The sequence below is a fragment of the Cyprinodon tularosa genome, unplaced genomic scaffold (genome assembly GCF_016077235.1).
Source record: "Cyprinodon tularosa strain WSP-4 unplaced genomic scaffold, ASM1607723v1 ctg8, whole genome shotgun sequence".
Classification (NCBI taxonomy): Eukaryota; Metazoa; Chordata; class Actinopteri; order Cyprinodontiformes; family Cyprinodontidae; genus Cyprinodon; species Cyprinodon tularosa.
Genome location: NW_024039562.1, coordinates 1,272,203 through 1,291,230, shown reverse-complemented (window position 1 = coordinate 1,291,230; position 19,028 = coordinate 1,272,203). Strand labels below are relative to the sequence as shown.

At 36.1% G+C, this 19,028-nt stretch overlaps 1 protein-coding gene across 3 annotated transcripts in view; it reads right to left on the bottom strand.

Annotated features, from left to right (window-relative positions):
- znf512b (zinc finger protein 512B) overlaps positions 1-4,937 on the bottom strand; it is a 43,859-nt gene extending 38,922 nt beyond the window's left edge. For all 3 annotated transcript variants that reach the window (XM_038271433.1, XM_038271434.1, XM_038271435.1), the window contains exon 1: positions 4,779-4,937. In XM_038271433.1, coding sequence (XP_038127361.1) covers positions 4,779-4,911 — 133 coding nt within the window. In that variant the 5' untranslated portion in view covers positions 4,912-4,937. The remainder of the gene's footprint in view (positions 1-4,778) is intronic.
- Between the last annotated feature and the right edge of the window lie 14,091 nt (positions 4,938-19,028).

The window sequence follows — 19,028 nt, the reverse complement described above, 5'->3', positions numbered from 1 at the left end:
CAAGAAAGTTTATAATTAGAAAAGGAGTATATTTCAGTCCATACTAAACCATTCTTACAAGCTGTCATTTATTCAATCTAAAAAACAACAAACCGATAATGATAAGCAGTGCCAAATACAATGACTTAATTCCACCGGCAGCCTTGGAAGCTTCCCCTGCAAGTCTGAGCAAATCAACCGTAGGAACAGAAAGCGGAACATATGCACAAACTGTAGGGTATAAAGTTACCTTAAAAAGTCCCATGAAAACCTGGACCAAATTCATCACCTGTGAAAACATTACTATAACAGACACACACACTATTATGTGGTGATGACCTGCAGTGTTACTTATTAAAGAAGGTGGTTTATCTAACTTCTAGTCTTACTGAAAGAGAAAACACGGAGAAAGCCACCAGCTTTTTCACTGATAGATCTATAAACGCAACTTTATTGAGTAATAAAGAATAGGGGAGATCTATAAAACATGACATTTTAAGAGCTTGCATGTAAGAAGCTGGTGTTAAAAGTGACTCACTGTCTTACACTAAAATAAACACAACATGAAACCACAAGACCAGCACATTAGCAGGAAGCAATATGAGACTGGAGAGCATGTTCTGAGCCGGTGCCAGTGATCAGTGGAGGCAGATAACTGGACAAAACATAAAGGAGGGATTGTTATAAAGAAAAATCTGCTGTGTGTTTTCATATGTCTTTGCGATCTAGAATAAGATTTGAAATGACTCCCATGAAGAGCAAGCAGAACTGAAAACATGTAGGCCCCTGCATGGATATGAAAATACAGCCTGGAGATTTTACTAATAACAAGAAGAAAAAAAAAACACAATGAAGCACCTATGTGTCTGAAAAAAGGAGGCTGTTTCGCAAAAACCAAAACAACTGGGGTATATTAGCAAAAGTCCAGCTTTCCAAGCCAGCCTGATGTTATTACCAAAGTCATGAGGATCGGCTGGTTATTGAATTGAAAAACCGTTCCCTGGTCTCACTTTTTCCTTCCAAATATTCCATCTCCATCCAGATGGCTTGGGGTTTCAATCATGTCAGTTCTTGGCAATACTTGTTTGTTTGGCTTTCAAACTTTAAGGCAGTCCCAGGAAAAAAAAACCTAAAAAAAACGTGGAAGGCTCCAGGCCCCTCTCTGGTTAGAGGGGTAGAGTTACAAAGCGGCTGGAATCAATGATTCTTAATAAAATATAAATCATTCAAGAAAAACTGTAGAAACCTATTGGAAGTATGACACGTTAATCAGATCTTTTCGAAACGACTCAGAAATTGTGAACGACTAACTTGGGGAAAGTATTAAAAGATAACAGGTAACCCTGTTCCATGGTGAACTTCAAAATAATTCATCCCTGTATTAATATTCTCAGATTAAATCAGATTACAACCACAGATTTCTATGGGTGGGTGCTTTAAATAAAAGTCGACCTACAGTAAGAGAGGAAGGCTTTTGTTTGAAAGCAACAAGAACCCTTGTTTACGGTTTGTCTCAAGCCATGCAGAAGAAACTGAGCAAACATATGGAAAAAAGTACCCTGGTCAGATGAGACCAAAACTTATCATTGTGTGAAAAAATAAAACTAAGGCAGCACCATCTCCACAGTGACTAATACAAACAGAGGCATTATTCAGCTACGTTTTAGGCATGCTAACACATTAATGCTAAGCAAATCTGAGAAACAAAACCCAAGCAGAGGTTAACCTTCAAGCCGAATCAGGCAACCTCTGCATGTGTGTTCCTCATAAATCATGTCCTTCAGGTTTAAGTGGGAGCAGTCAGACCTGAGGTCCAGTATGTCGTACTGTATTTAAATCTGCAGGTTCCTAGTGTGATCTGTTAACCTCTTACACCCTAAGGGGGTATAAATAAATTTCTGCCTGACAAAAACACACAAAAGTAAATAACTTATAGCCTCAAAGCTATTAGATTTAAGAAGAAACTTTTGGTACGTCTGTAAAGGTAAGATGTCATAGAATGGTTTTCTGGTGTCAGCACCATTGTAGCTTTGACCCTGCCTGAAATATTAGGGACAAAATACAAAATATTTTGCATTTTTTGAACCTCGCCAAAATTTTCTTTGAAATAAACATTGCAAAACACTACCAAAATATTATTTATAGCACAAAAAAGTAGTACAGACTTTCAAATCTAAATGTTGTGTAAAAATATACCAAATTTGGACTCAATCAGATGAATCACATTTATTTTAGAATGGTATTAGTGAGAAATTTCTTAGGCGGAGAGGCCATTTTGGCACATTTATCCATAAATGTCACCAAACTGTGCCAAATATGTTTTTTACATCAATACTGGGGGTTTGGTAAAATTACGAGGTAACGTAGCAGCTGGACCTGCCGGTGGGTCCGTAGGGTTCAAGGGGTTAAGACCAATCCGGTCTGCTTGGTAGAAGCCTGGCTTTTAGTTTAAAAATTTTAATTTCTGCAGGGAGACGTGACGCGTCACAAATTCAGAGAAACTGATCAGGAAGCTGGTAGAAAGACAGTCACTCAATCCAAGCTGTGATCTCTCCTCTCCAAATGCTGTCTGCATAAAACCAACGAGAATAAAACAAAACAAAAATATGAGGGCGCTCAGAAAGGGAGGAGGCGGAAATCTGGGAGATAAACTTGCCATGTAAATCCTGCTTAAGTCTCAATGATATGCAGGTTTATATCACCAGAGGTTTCAAGTAACGAAGTACAAATACAAATACTTCAGTACACTTTTTAGGTAGCTATACTTTACTCCATGACTTATTTTTCTTCCTACTTCTACTCTTTACATTTTCACTCAAGTATCTGTACTTTCTATTCCTTTCTAAACCAAACTTTACTCGTAACTCTTGGCTTCGGTTTAATGTTTATAAATATTTATTTCAAGTCATGTGCGCCATCCAATGCAGATCAATGGCGCCATCGACATCTAGTGAAAACTAGTGTAATTGGATGAGTTGTTAGACGCAAACACTCATTGGTTAGCTAAAGGAAATCATCAGAAGCAAACAGGTGTTCTTCAAACTGCAAACGTGAATTGTCTATGCCATGCTACAATGACGGACTCAGAGAAAGATGTTAAAATGTCTGAAAGGTCGGAAACCAACAAGACCGCCCTCATCCTATTTTTCGACATAGTTGAAAAATTTAGCTTTAAATTCATACAGTGGCGTCTAGCTGTTTTTTTTTTTTTTTTTAAGATTACTTTATATTTTAAGTGGTTTTTGGAGCACATACTTTTTCACTTTTACTTGAGTAAAGAGGTCAAGTTGATACTTCAAACTACAGTTTTTACAGTTTACGTAGATATACTTCTAGTTAAGTAACAGATGTGTGAGTAATAAATTAGTGACAAATTAATCAACAAATTAATCGATTAAAAACATAATCCTAACTGCAGCCCTACTTGGATTTGCATATAACAACTTACAATACACAAAGGCACGTATCAAGCCCCAGGGTTTCTATGATGTCTATTTTTAGTCACCATAAGAGTGTTTTAGTCATGCATATGCTCCCCTTGGTTCATGTTTTTGCAGATGACAATCAGCTCTTTACAATGTTAAGTTAATTTTTGTTTATGCTACAGAACACCTCTGGGCTAAGCGCCGTGGCTAGATCAGTATTAAATAAGCACTCTCCTATTTCCCCATGTACGAAGTCGTAGAGTGAAAAAATCTAATTCTAAATTTCCCTCAATACAATCTTAGTTGATTTTACTTACTAAGAAGAGTTGCTCTAACAAACAAACTAAAGTAAGTTTTTATTCAGATTTTTCATTGTCATCACACTGTGACAAGTACAGAGCAACGAAATTCACTCTCTGCATTTAACCCATCCCTATGGGGAGCAGTGGGCTGCCAGTAAATCTAACACAGAGAGGCCCAGGGATATACAACAATGCATACACAAGGAGAGTCTAGAGAAGCCATTTAACCTAACAGTCATGTTTTTGGACTGTGGGAGGAAGTTAGAGTAACCCACATGTGTATGGGGAGAACATGCAAACTCTATGCAGACTTTGGACTGGGGATTGAACCAAGAAACCTTCTTCCTGCGAGGCAGGAGTGCTACAAAGTGCCCCACCGTGCAGCCAACAACGAAACAATATTTTCTGTTTCTGACCTAAACATGGTCAGGCAAAGAAAAAAGCACCAAGTTTACTCCTAACATCCAAGTACATATTACTTGCATCTTAAATCGTTTTGTTAATACTATTTGCTAAGATGTATTAAATTGACTTGATTTTTTGATGGATATAGATTTAAAAATTATTTCTAAGTGTCACATTAAATAAAAGGTGTTGTTCGTAGATACAGGCACTTACATGGCAATTTGCAGTACATTTTACATAAAAACCAAGGTTTGTACAGGATCAAAAATGTAGCAAAGAGTGTCTCTACAAAGAACTGAGCAAAACTTTTGAAATTCTCAAAAACCTTGAAGAACAATATTTGGCTAACACATCAAATCGAAACAACATGATCTGAAGTTTTGGCTGTAAAGCCATAAAAAAAAAAAACAGAGGTGTGAATGTATAATTGAGTAATTGAGAATATTTGAGAATGTATAATTAAGTATAATATGTAAAATAAATTGAATTAAGACTCAAATATGTGTTAGTATGTCATGTTAGAGGTCAGTAGTGGAGCAGACTCTCCACTCCAGATCCCCAGATGAATTCATCCGGGCATCGAGCCACTGCTAACTGGGTTTATCCTAACAAGAGCGTAACTCTTACTAATTGTGGTTAAAAAGAAGAGCGTCGGTGTCTTACTCACTATGTTTGTTGTTGTTTTCAGGGCCAGGCGTGCTTCTAACAAAGTCCTGGGGGAATACATGCTTGGGTGTCTGGCCCCTTGGCAGGCCTGATGAGGACATCTTCCCAAGCCTGGGGCCACTGGAGCTCTCCATGCCTATAATGGTAGATGATGGGGTACAATCACACAGGAGATCTGGACAGCTGAAGACTTTCTGCTGCTCATTAAGCTGAAACATTTTAGAACTATATTACATCCATAGTCTATGAAGACGCCCTCTCCTTCTATACTACTTGTCTTTGTTGATGTTGGACTGAAGGTCATAGAAGCAGAGCAACATAGATCATCAGCGGTGGTAATGAGGCTACGACCTTCTACACTTCATTTCAAAATCAATACTCTCAGTCACACACTAACTTCATGCTCTACCCATTAGACCAGAGGTGAGTCAAAGAAAGGAGAGGGAATGGATCTGCTGCTCCGATGCTGACTAGCTTTTCAAAGACCAACCCAGGATATGTTTAATAGGTCACCCGGACAGTTTCTGGCTTAAATGATTTGTTATATTTACTCTTGAATCACATTCCATCATTAATATACCCTTCATTACAGTTCTATACTTAATGTATGAAATGTGATGTTCCTAAAATAATTATAATGGACAACAATTATGTTTAGCAATAGTAATTAGAGCCCAACATGCTTTCATTTACTCGACATCCTTAATATTTTTTTTAATTATGTTCTATAGACAAAAAGACCCAGTTGAAGCTAATTGGTCTCTATTTTAAAGCCATGCTATTTAATATATACATATTGTAGGTAGATCTATAAACATTCCAACCCCAATAAAAATCACTAGGCAGGACCTGATTTTTTAAAAGATCACAAGCATAAAGAACTAGTTCATTACAAGACGTTAATGCAGGGAAAGTGTCACGGCTGAGGGGCGTTAGATCACACATGAGAAGAACTATCTGATAGACGTGGATAACAAAAAGAGCAATTAAAAAACAGTGAAAAAAATCTAGGGGAGAAATGTTACAGAGTGCTTAATAAATAGGTTTTAATTCTAAAAATGAATATAAGCGAAGTGTCTACCAGTCAAAAGTAAGACACACTTTCTCATGTAGTGTTTTGTGTCTATTGTCATTAAAACCTCTGGGAACTACTTTAAGGACTGCTAAAAAATAAAAATATCTCAGGTAAGTACTGCCTCAAAAAGCTTAAGGAGAGAATGCCCAGCCTGAAGAGCAGCAATCAATAGGAAAGTGGGACTAATCTGAAGAATCTAAAAAGTCAAATATTTTCAGTTATTTCAAAATTTGGGGATCTCTACATTATTCTATAAGCAATGGACTCATAGTTTTTGAATCCTTCGCTATCTACATTGCAGACAGAAAAGCCATTAAATAAGAAGTTGTGTCGAAACCTTTGATTGGTGTTGTTAAGTCATGTGATTAAAGGAGTCACTTATAAAAATAAATCTAAATTGTTCACGTCAGGAAAGAATCTGAGAGTATTTTGGTTTGTAAGATTTCATTTTTCCTATGTTTAGTGTTAGCACAATCTGATAACACTGGGAAAGATAAAAATAACTCCAAAAAACTTTAGTTTCACAAACTACCTGGGTATTAAACCAGACTGTGTATTTTAGGTTTCTTTGACATAAAATATCAAATTATGGAAGATAATTCGGGGACAAATTGTCAATAGCAAAATAGCAGGTTGATAGATCTGTTGAACAAATGTACAGCACTCCACAAAATTTAGGATAGAATTTAGGATAAAAACGCGTAAAGCACCCTAAAACAAATGTACCTGTTATTTTAGCAGCATTTATTTTCACTTCACGAAAAAAAAATCCCATGTAAAAAAATAAAATATAAAAATAATATATATATATATATATATATATATATATACAGGTGCTGGTCATAAAATTAGAATATCATGAAAAAGTAGATTGATTTCAGTAATTCCATTTAAAAAGTGAAACTTGTATATTATATTCATACATTACATACAAACTCATATATTTCAGATGTTTATTTTGTTTAATTTTGATGATTACAAATGACAACAAATGAAAATCTCAAATTCATCATATCAGAAAATTAGAATATTACTGAAGACCAATAAAAACAAAGGATTTATAGAAATGTTGGCCAACTGAAAAGTATGAACATGAAAAGTATGAGCATGTACAGCACTCAGTATTTAGTTGGGCCTCCTTTGGCCTGTATTACTGCAGCAATGCGGCGTGGCATGGAGTCGATCAGTCTGTGGCACTGCTCAGGTGTTATGATAGCCCAGGTTGCTCTAATAGTGGCTTTTAGCTCTTCTGAATTGTTGGGTCTGGTGTATTGCATCTTCTTCTTCACAATACCCCATAGATTTTCTATGGGGTTAAGGTCAGGAGAGTTTGCTGGCCAATTAAGAACAGGGATACCATGGTCCTTCAACCAGGTACTGGTAGCTTTGGCACTGTGTGCAGGTGCCAAGTCCTGTTGGAAAATGAAATCTGCATCTCCAAAAAGTTGGTCAGCTGCAGGAAGCATGAAGTGCTCTAAAACTTCCTGGTATGTGGCTGCGTTGACCCTGGACCTCAGAAAACACAATGGACCAACACCAGCAGATGACATGGCACCCCAAACCATCACTGACTGTGGAAACTTTACACTGGACTTCAAGCAACGTGGATGAAGTGCCTCTCTTCTTTTCCTCCAGACTCTGGGACCTTGATTTCCAAAGGAAATGCAAAATTTACTTTCATCAGAGAACATGACTTTGGACCACTCACCAGCAGTCCAGTCCTGTTTCTCTTTAGCCCAGGCAAGACGCTTCTGACGCTGTCTCTGGTTCAAGAGTGGCTTGACACAAGGAATGCGACAGCAGAAACCCATGTCTTTCATACGTCTGTGTGTGGTGGTTCTTGAAGCACTCACTCCAGCTGCAGTCCACTCTTTGTGAATCTCCCCCACATTTTTGAAGGGGTTTTGTTTCACAATCCTCTCCAGGGTGCGGTTATCTCTCTTGCTTGTACACTTTTTTCGACCACATCTTTTCCTTCCCTTCGCCTCTCTATTAATGTGCTTGGACACTGAGCTCTGTGAACAGCCAGCCTCTTTAGCGATGACCTTTTGTGTCTTGCCCTCCTTGTGCAAGGTGTCGATGGTCGTCTTTTGGACAACTGTCAAGTCAGCAGTCTTCCCCATGATTGTGTAGCCTATAGAACTAGACTGAAAGACCATTTAAAGGCTTTTGCAGGTGGTTTGAGTTAATTAGCTGATTAGAGTGTGGTACCAGGGGCCATCAATTTTGAACCTTTTCACAATATTCTAATTTTCTGATATGATGAATTTGAGATTTTCATTTGTTGTCATTTGTAATCATCAAAATTAAACAAAATAAACATCTGAAATATATGAGTTTGTATGTAATGTATGAATATAATATACAAGTTTCACTTTTTAAATGGAATTTCTGAAATCAATCTACTTTTTCATGATATTCTAATTTTATGACCAGCACCTGTATATATATATATATATATTTTTTCTTTTTTTCTTTTTCTTTTTCAAAGGGACAACCTCTGATTATCCTGCGGTGTAGTGGTTTAAGCTTTTGTCTGTCATGCAGGGCACTCTAGTTCAAATGCCCGTTGTGGCAGGAAAGGCATCCAGTGTAAAAACTTTGCCAAGTCTGATCAGAAAGTCAGAATGACCCTTGAATAAGGGAGTAGTCAAAAGAACACATGGTGGATCTTAACTAAAAATAAATGTAAACAAAGCATTTAGTTTGTACATAATTGTTCAGAATATTGAGTCGTATTTTAAATGATCTAAAACTGCCTGTTTCTCTTGGGAATTAAAATGGTGACATAAAACCAACTCCTCAAAAGGAGAACGATGACCTAGAGTGTCATTAAAGTGAGGAAGATGAGCATTAATCATTTACTGTGGAGACTGGTGCTTTAATACCGTATCTACAGCAGGAACAACACTTCAAAAGCTGAAACTGACAAAGGAATCCTGGGCAAGGACCCCAATTTATGGCAAGGGCGGAGGAAGAGGATGGGTGGAGAGGTAGCAAAAAGTTGGAGGGGGTGTATTTAAGTGAAAAGTGGATAAATATAGTCAATAAGTTGTCACAAATATCAAGGATTTTAACATTTACGGTTTAAAACTGATACAGCTTTAATCCTGTTCCTGTAGGTTAAAGTCCTTTTAATAAGATTTATAAGACAATAAGAGAAATGTGTTTTATGAACACTTCATGACGACTCGTCAACTGCCTGAAAGAAGGCTACACTGACAAAAACAACTAATAAGATTCACTATATTGTTAACATAAATAATTTGCACGCAAATGATTTAAGTAAAATGTTATGCCGCAATATCAAGTAAAACTCTTGTGAAGATATTGTGCTTATTTGTGAAGATATTAAGTAACATTAATTTAATGTTACTTAATATTTTCTTGCAATAACTAACATTTACTTAATTACATCCAAGTTTAAAGTTAGATTTATTTAAACAAATTAAGTAAAGTTAAACTTATTTTTCATAGGTATAAACAGCATTTTACTCAAAATTTTAAGGCAACACAGAGACAAACAACCATTCATGCACACACTCACATCTAAAGAGAATTTAGAAAAGCCAATTAACCTAAGAGTCATGTTTTTGGTCTGTGGGAGGAAGCTGGAGTACCTGGAGAGAACCCATGCAATGAACAGGGACAACATGCAAACTCCATGCAGAAAGACCAGCGATGGGAATCGAACTGAGAACCTTCTTGCTGCAAGGCGGCAGTGCTACCCACTGCTTTACCGAGAAGCTGGAGCGTACTTTTCAAATTTGCAATGAAAAATTTACAACCCTCTGAAACTGAGAGTTTCAACATTCATTACAGAAATACACTCATATGTAGGATCAGGAATAATTAACTTACACAAACATGCTCAAAACATCTTCTTGAAGGTCAGTACAGAAACAGCCACTTAAACTTTGAGCAGTGGTGTAAAGATTATGTATTCCTCTATTTAAATGAAGAAAAGCATGTACAAATTTGCATTAATAGTAAAGGTGCATTATGTTGTACTGCATTAGAATTTTTACAGAAAAAAAAGATAAGGTTGGTATGACTTGCAAAGAACAAATAAACAGTACTTCGCATACACCACATCCAACACAGATGTGGTAATATATTAATAAAAAAAAATCAACACAATTAAAAATTAACAGCTTAAAACTGTCTTACTATTCTCAATGAAGAATAAAATCTCTACAAGATGCTTGAATAAAGGTACCTTTTTTTTTTCTTCCAAATAACATACACCTTATTTGGCAAAAAATGAAAAACAGACAGACAACCTTCATCTCAGTGTATTCTCATTATGAGTTCGTACGAAATCGTACGAAAAGTTATGCAGTGTAATTTCGTACGTTTTTGACGTTTATTTCGTCGTATTTTTACGTCTTGCCTCGAGACAAGATATCCTTGCGCATGCGCATCTTACGCACCATTCAATAACATAGAATTTAACATACAATGAACCCTAACCCTGACCCTAACCCTAAGATACAAAACTGCAAGCAATGTAGTTAGAGACATGAAGAAGTAATTATTGCACTGTTTTTCCCAGTTTTACGTCCGTCCGCGGATCTGCTTTTTTCGTCTGTCTGCCTGCGCATGCGCACTGATCTGTTTTTTCGAGGAAAAACTTCAAAAGCATACAAAATACTGTGAATAACTTTTCGTACGATTTCATACGAACTGGTAATGAGAATATGTTGTTCATCTAAGATTAACTGGCACCCACTGCTGATTCTTGGCATCAGATGCCACATTTTCTTACCCTAAGATGACAAAGTCATGAATGCATTTAGTAAAGCAAGTTTAAATCCATCCAACTCCAGGAAAAGTTTTTGGAAGTCTTCAAAAGTATAAGGCAAAGTGGGAGGGTATACCAGGTTCAGGGCATATATCAGTCCCATGAGCAGTGAAGCACCCTGCCACAATGACTTTGATTGGGACTACAACAACACCTAGATAGAATAAAGAAATCTAAAAAAAACTTATTCTTTCCACAAAATTCATGTATGGCATTAAAAAAAGGGTTAAATTTTACTTCAGAAACTCTATTTTTCTGAAGTAAAAAAGTAGAAATTATGACAACTACTGCACCAAAAAGTCACTTTTTTCAGTGTACTACACTTGTCTTTCTATTACCCTATATTGGGTTTTGATGGTGTTAATTACATTTCACAGCAGAAAGAAAGGACAGGGAGTTGAGAGACAAGGGGAAGACAAGAAACAAAGGTCTCTGAGTCGCTGCTACCAGGTCTGAGCTAAAGCTGTTTTGACAGTAGGCCTGTAATCGGTTATTCCACAGATTTCAAGCTGGCTAACTGTGCAGATAGCACAACTAATAAACAAGCAAAAAAAGAAATTACTATATTGTTTATTGCATATTTTTTTCTTTATCTTTGCTCTGGTCTATGCACCAACAATAAAAATAGGATAATCATAGACAAGCTGAGGGTAAATGAACCCTTATGCTAATTTGGTGTCCAATGGCATCACCATTTTGACACTTTCTACTAAAATGTTTTAACTGGTAAACAATCAGTTGTTTTACCTGTGTGTTTTAACCATTGAATGTAAGTTTATGTGTTGGGAGCTGGAGAAATTCCACCTTTCTCCAGCAGAGTCCGCCGTGGATCTTCTGAGGGGGCCTCCTGCACAGCTGCAGCTCGTCAAGATCATCAGAGGATCCACTACTTAAGCTGTCTTCAGACCTTGCCTCAACGCCGCAGTGTTGTTCCAGTTGGTCAGCGCTTAAGCCTAGATCCTCAGAGTAATTCGATGACTTTGAATCCAGCTAGGATTCTAACCCCTGTGTCTGTTTTCCAGGAAACCTGTGCCTCCTCTGTGAAAGCTCTGGAAGAGCTAACCTGCCGAATCGACCCTCTGAGCCAAACCTGAAGATTCACAGAGAACCTCCAAGCAGCTCTGGACTAGAGCTGGGAAACCCAAAGCCAAGGTCTGTTCTAATTAGACGTGAGACGCTGAAGCAGCTAACGGACTCTGCTGATGAACTCATCTCCAGAACCAACAGTGACTCTCCCAAAGCTAACCTCAAGAACCCTCAAGGTACAATCTGTGAACGTCTGGAAATCAAACCTCTGTTGGCAACGCTAACTGAACTGTCTCTCACGCAGACTCCGGTGAACCAGAATCCAGGCCCCGAACCAGAACCCGTATATTCAGTGTGCTTGTGCATTAATAAAACTGTTAAACTTTCATCCTTGTGTCCGTCAGTGGTGTTCTGCATTCTTGGGTCGCTTTCAGTGAACCCATCATGACATTATGTTCATTTGAAGAAAATATTATCAAAAAATGTTATCATTGCTATAGAATTTAATAAATATTATGCATAAATAAAGTTTACGTTTATTACGATTTAGATCCATTTTCAGGCAAATTAATTCTTATAAAAAATACCTACACTGCAGTAGCAGGAGATTGCAGAAAATAGCAGGAAACATCTGATAGCAGATGACTTTATTTAGAAATAAACCAAACCACAGAGGCCTGTTATGACCCTAACTTTATCTTACAGATAACTGCTAATAAAAATGACTATTGGGTTGATGATAACCAGTTCGTATCCAGAGCAAAGGTACAGTAAACAGCATCGATTTCAAAAAAGTTAGCAGGTTTAATATCATTGGATGCCCTCTGGACTCAGTGCATTAGCATCTCTGTTGAATAATGTTTCCCACCCCATGCATGAAGCTGCTGAACGGCAGAGCTCCTTCAGTGACAGACTGCTGCACCCTAAATGCACCAGGGAGCGTTATCAGAGACCCTTCCTCCCAGCAGCTAGAAGACTCTATAATCACCACCTTTCCCAACAACCTCAATAAGTTTTTACATTCAGGCTGATTTTGCACAGTTTCTGCCTTAGTCAGTTAAATATCCTGCTGCTGTCATTTTTGCCCATCTCTGATGTTGCTGCTATTGTCAAATATCCATTACTGTAATAATGTCCATAGTTGTATATTGATTATTTTATTCTCCAGGTGCGCAGTTTTTATATTGTTAAAAAACTTTACAATATAGTATTCTATTTGCTGATTTTTTAACTCTTCACTCTTATGTCGTTCTTATTTTTCTAAGGTCCATATTTGTGTGACCATTTTTTCTATAATCTTTTTGCTACTGTAAACATGAGAATGATTGTGGGACAATAAATTGATTGTCCATTCTATTTTGTTGTATTCTATTCCGTTCCATTCTATTATATTCCGTTCAATTCTATTCTATTCTATTCCATTCTATTCAATGGCATTCAATTATATTCTATTCCATTCCATTCTATTCTATTCCATTCAATTCTATTCTATTCCATTCAATTCTATTCTATTCCATTCCATTCTATTCTATTCCATTCAATTCTATTCTATTCCATTATATTCTATTCCATTCCATTCTATTCTATTCCATTCAATTCTATTCTATTCCATTCAATTCTATTCCATTCCATTCCATTCTATTCCATTCAATTCTATTCCATTATATTCTATTCCATTCCATTCTATTCCATTATATTCTATTCCATTCCATTCTATTCTATTCCATTCAATTCTATTCTATTCCATTCAATTCTATTCTATTCCATTCAATTCTATTCCATTCCATTCTATTGTGTTCAATTATATTCCATTCCATTCTATTGTGTTTCATTCTATTCTATTCCATTCTATTCTATTCCATTCTATTCTATTTCATTCCATTCTATTCTGTTCCATTCTATTCTATTCCGTTCCATTCTATTCTATTCCATTATATTCCGTTCCATTCTATTCTGTTTCATTCCATTCTATTTTGTTTAATTCTATTCTATTCTGTTCCATTCCATTCTATTCCGTTCAATTCAATTCTATTTTATGTAATTCTATTCTATTCTGTTCAATTCAATTCTATTCCGTTCCATTCTATTCTATTCCGTTACATTCTATTCTATTCAGTTCCATTCTATACTGTTCCAATCCATTCTATTCTATTCCGTTCCATTCTATTCCATTCCATTCTATTCTCTTTTATTCCGTTCTATGCTATTCCGTTCTATTTTATTCCATTCTATTCTATTCCGCTCCATTCTATTCCATTCCATTCTATTCTCTTTTATTCCTTTCTATTCCATTCCATTCTATTCTCTTTTATTCCTTTCTATTCTATTCCATTCTATTCTATTCCGTTCCATTCTTTTCTGTTCTATTCTATTCTATCAAATGTAATAAACAACTTCATAGAGGATTAAATATATCAACTAAGGGTAAAAAAACATAATTGTGAACAAATGAAAGCCTGGGACAGGAACCAAAGTGGGCGTTTTTTCCACCAATGTTATGTTACACTGAAATCACACCTGCTTGAACGTCAAGGGGAGCCGAGGTGAAACGGTCAGCCTCCAGCCTCGTCTCCTCCGAAAGAGACGACAAGGTGGGGGAAAAAAATCAAAATCCGAGGAGTCCATGAGAAGAAATCCAGTGTAGTTTCATCTCCTCCCCAGTTTCCATACGCATTTTCTCCACCCTCCTCCTTTCCTGCATTAACATGTAAACCACGAGGCACTTCTCCAACCTTCTCCTTAGATCCTCCAGAAATATAGAAAAAAAACAAGAACCAGGAAACACGGCAAGGTCCTCCGCTCCTGGAGGAAAAATATTAGAATACAGAAGGGTTTATATAGGCAGTGAAGCAAAATGGCGACTTTATTACGAAGGAGGAGTAAAAAAAAAAATCCCTGCGCTGGCTGTAGCTAAAGGGAGGCACAAAAATATGTTTAGTGCAGTAATTTCGACGGCTGTCAGATAGCCGGTTAGAGTAAAAGAAAACCAAGCGAAGGAAAAGAAAAAGAACCGCCGGCTGTTAGTCCAGTCTTCGTGTCCTTACCTCGGGATTATTTCGGCTTTTTATACGGATTTTATCTCGGCGGCCGTGTACAGTATTACGGTAGTGTGTGTTGGCTCATGCGCGTCTCCGCTCCACCTTTGACACTTCTAGCGACAGTCTTCAGGCAACTTGCGCTATTATTATTTTAATTATGATCTATTTCGACGTGAATAACAACAGTGTGGGGCTGCCCTGGCTGATAAAGTCGCTGCTGTACACCCCGGCTCTCGCTGCTCTTTCGACGTAACGGCGCTGGTCCTGACGAAAAAAAAAAGGGTCAGGGCTTAAATTCCTCATATCAGCCCCCCGATAAGTGTTTGCATCGAGCTTGAGCTAAATATTCTACCAATCTGACCCGCAGCTTGAGTTCAGTGTGTCAATATCTGCTAAATAATCTACGGAATACAATGTACGCCCAAAATAGAAAGAAAAAAAACATTTCCTTATGCCATCTTCAGCAGCCTGTGAAATGATTAGTTATAATGACACATAATTCAAGGTCAACATTCAGACATAATATGGTAACCATGTTTATCACAAAATAATTAACCATAATTGGCTTAATTAATTATTAAAAAAGATGCTGTGTCAGCTGGCTGCAGTACGGAAGAGGATTAGGGCCACAGAAAAAGGAAAAAAAAAAAAGTTAACTGATTTTTAAATTTTATTTCAGTTTACAGTAATATGGGAAAAAGTCAGAATTTTTAGAAAAAAGTCAGAATTCTGAGATTAAAGTAAGAATTCTGAAATTAAAGTTAGAAATCTGAGAAAAAAGTCAGAATTCTGAGATTAAAGTCAGAAATCTGAGAAAAATCTCACAATTCTGGGATTAAAGTCAGAATTATGAGAAAAAAGTCAGAATTTTGAGATTAAAGTCAGAATTCTAAGATTAAAGTCTGAATTCTGAGATTAAGGTCCAAATTCTGAGATTAAAGTCAGAATTCTGAGATTAAAGTCAGAATTCTTAGAAAAAAGTCTGAATTCTGAGATTAAAGTCCAAATTCTGAGATTAAAGTAAGAATTCTGGGATTAAAGTCAGAATTTTGAGATTCAAGTCAGAATTCTGAGATTAAAGTCCAAATTCTGAGATTAAAGTCAGAATTCTGAGATTAAAGTCCGAATTTTGAGATTCAAGTCAGAATTCTGAGATTAAAGTCCAAATTCTGAGATTAAAGTCAGAATTCTGAGAGTAAAGTCAGAAATCTGAATTTTTTCCCATATTAAACATATAAAATTTTTAAATCTTTTTTTTTTTTTCAGTGGCCCTAATTCTCTTCCACACTGCAGGGCTTCACTCATCTGAAGCGGCTGTTAATAAACGTTTCACATATGGTATGAGCCTACATCTTCTTCATAAAGACAGCTGACTTCATGAATCATTCATGCTTTCTTTGCCACCTCTCTGTTTTTAGTACAACCAACTCTCCTACTCTTTGACTGGTGCCAGTCAACATAAACTGATATTCTCCTTTTAGTGGAGATTATCTGCCTTGGAGCTCGTCTGCCTGGCTGTGTGTTTCCTGGACGGGGCCGCCTTTTACAGCTGCTTTTTGTATCTCTGCTTCTGTCTCATTGAACCCCAGTCGGCCTCGGCAGATGGCCGCTCACACTGAGCCTGGTTCTGCTGGAGGTTTCTTCCTGTTAAAAGGGAGTTTTTCCTCTCCACTGTCGCTACAAGCTTGCTTAGTGTGAGGGATTGTATTTGAGTCAATGAGTCAATGCAATCAACTGGTTTTCCTTAGATAGAAAACTTTGTATCAATTTGACTGTATGATCTGGTTGAACTGTAAAGTGCCTTGAGATGACATGTGTTGTGAATTTGGCACTATATAAATAAACTGAATTGAATTGAATTGAAACCATGATGTAATTTATGTAGTAAAACTTTATTTATTTCATTTTATTTTAATTTTTTTAAATATCGTCTCTAGATGGCAGCAGAGTTTTATTTGAGTATTCCACAGTGTGTATATATATATATATATATATATATATATATATATATATATATATATATATATATATATATATATATATATATATATATATATATATATATATATATATATATATATTTTGCAATATTGGACTTAAAAAAAGTTTGAGAAAATAGATGAGTATAAAAAGCTGCTAAAAATAAATAAAAGTTAGAGATATATATTGAGCTATTTTGGGGTTATTTACAAAACTCCACGCAATAGCATACCATTTATTATGTACTTCTTATTTTATACCCCAGAAAAAATATATTGATATTTTTCTTTGTTTTCTTTTTCTTAATAAGTATAATAATATTCATTATTTGAATGCATTTATATTGTTATAAATGTATCAGTAGCATTACTACTTCTGCTGCTTTTATTAGTGTGGTTATTAATAATATAGATGCAATTAATTATTATTAGTATTAGTAGCATTTTTATAATTCGTATAATATGGAAACTGTTTGTATTTCATATTAATTTAGTTAAGTCTAAGCATGTTCCTTCTATTACTACAATGATTATTATTATTATTATTATTTTTGTTGTTATTTTCATATCATTGATCTTTTATGTACTTTTTTTGATTTATAACACCATATTTAATTAAGGCTTATGTGCATACTTTTGCCACTAGGGGGCAGTGCAGTTATATTATTTCAGAGGAAAAATGCACCTCATTGTAACTTCAAAATGTGTGGTGTTGTGTGTTTGTACAAAGGAGTTTTTAATAACTTCAATTTGTTCCTAACTTCCTGATCCTAAAACCATTAAATTATGGTACTTCTTCATTACAGCTGTAATTTCCAGCTGATGAAATTAAATCAACCTCGTCCTTTCTTTTTTAATGGATGCTGGTAAATATTTCACCTGGGGCATTGTTTGACCTGTGATTCATTTCAAGAGGAAAAAAGAACATAAATCAGCATGGTGCTTATTTATTTTTCTCTCCTCTACAGAATGAACAAAGGCATACTTAATGCTTTTTGAACTGGGTAAATGGAGATGCCTGCTCAATCAAAAAGCCTAACAGAGTCAAATATTTTTTCCTCTTATCTTTTATAATCAAAGGCAGCAAAGCAAATAAATGCATCTGTATACTGTTAAAGATCTCTTAACAGCTAGGCTTCTCAAGTAAAACTTGTTTTGAGCCATTCATTTCATTGAAGGCCTTCAGTCAAGCCACTGTCAGAGGAGAGGTGGGGCGGCCAGGAGTGTTTCTCATTACATCTGTCTGCTGTCAGATGATTTAGAGCCAGCTGATCAAAGTCCCAAGGAGATACAGATAAACTGGAAGAAGCAAAGAGTTGAAGGATTGGCGTATTTTAGGGAACAGTCTCAAAAGCTTTCGCAACAGATCATCATATCCAAACGGCAAACAGAGGGATATAAAACAGAAATGAAAGACTAAACAGACTCCAATTAACTGAATCATCCAACCATCTGCTGTGCAGATTTATTCCCCTACCAAGGTTGAGAAGGTCACTGTTCACTGAATCTGTTTATCATACATGTGCCCTGAAACTAACAGGTGAAATGCTTGATGTCCTGCAGTAATTGGATCTGAGTGTGCATGTGTTACGGATGTGCGTGATGATATGTCTGAGAGGGACAAAGTCAACATCTGTATAGGAAACCCTTTATATACACAGTTCAGTTATAGACCCGAAATGATGTTTCAGAGGGCAGATGGAAAAAAATGCTATATAAGTACAGGCCATTTACCGTATGAGGTTTCAGTTATAAAGGTAGTAGGATCATGATAAACGATGAGTACAACCTCAGTTGTTACCCTTGGGTCAAACCAGTAGCAGTAAGGGTTCAACTTTGCAGTAACGATCAGAATACAATGGTCATAGAATCAGTATGGAAGGAGAAAAATGAGGTGGGTTATTGGTTATTAAACCAAATATTAACAGAGGTGTATGTATATATTTCGGCCTGTAAATATCATTTTGACCAATATTTGATGAAAAATTGTGCATAATTTTCTTTTTCTTTGGATATTCATGGAAGTTGTTTATCTTGGTAAATGAAAGGTTATACATACATATATATATATATATATATATATATATATATATATATATATATATATATATATATATATATATAAGTGAATTGATCTCACATCCTTTCTCATCAGGACAGTGTGTAAACTTTTCACTTACATCATATGATAGGTTAGTCAGTAGCATGTTTGTTCATGGCTGTGTTTGCCAAGTTAGAAAAGCAACCTCTCCAGTCGAACATAAGGTTTTTCAATGCTATTGAAGAAAGGTAAGCATCTGTGCTCCTGAAATTGGGCTAAATAAGATTA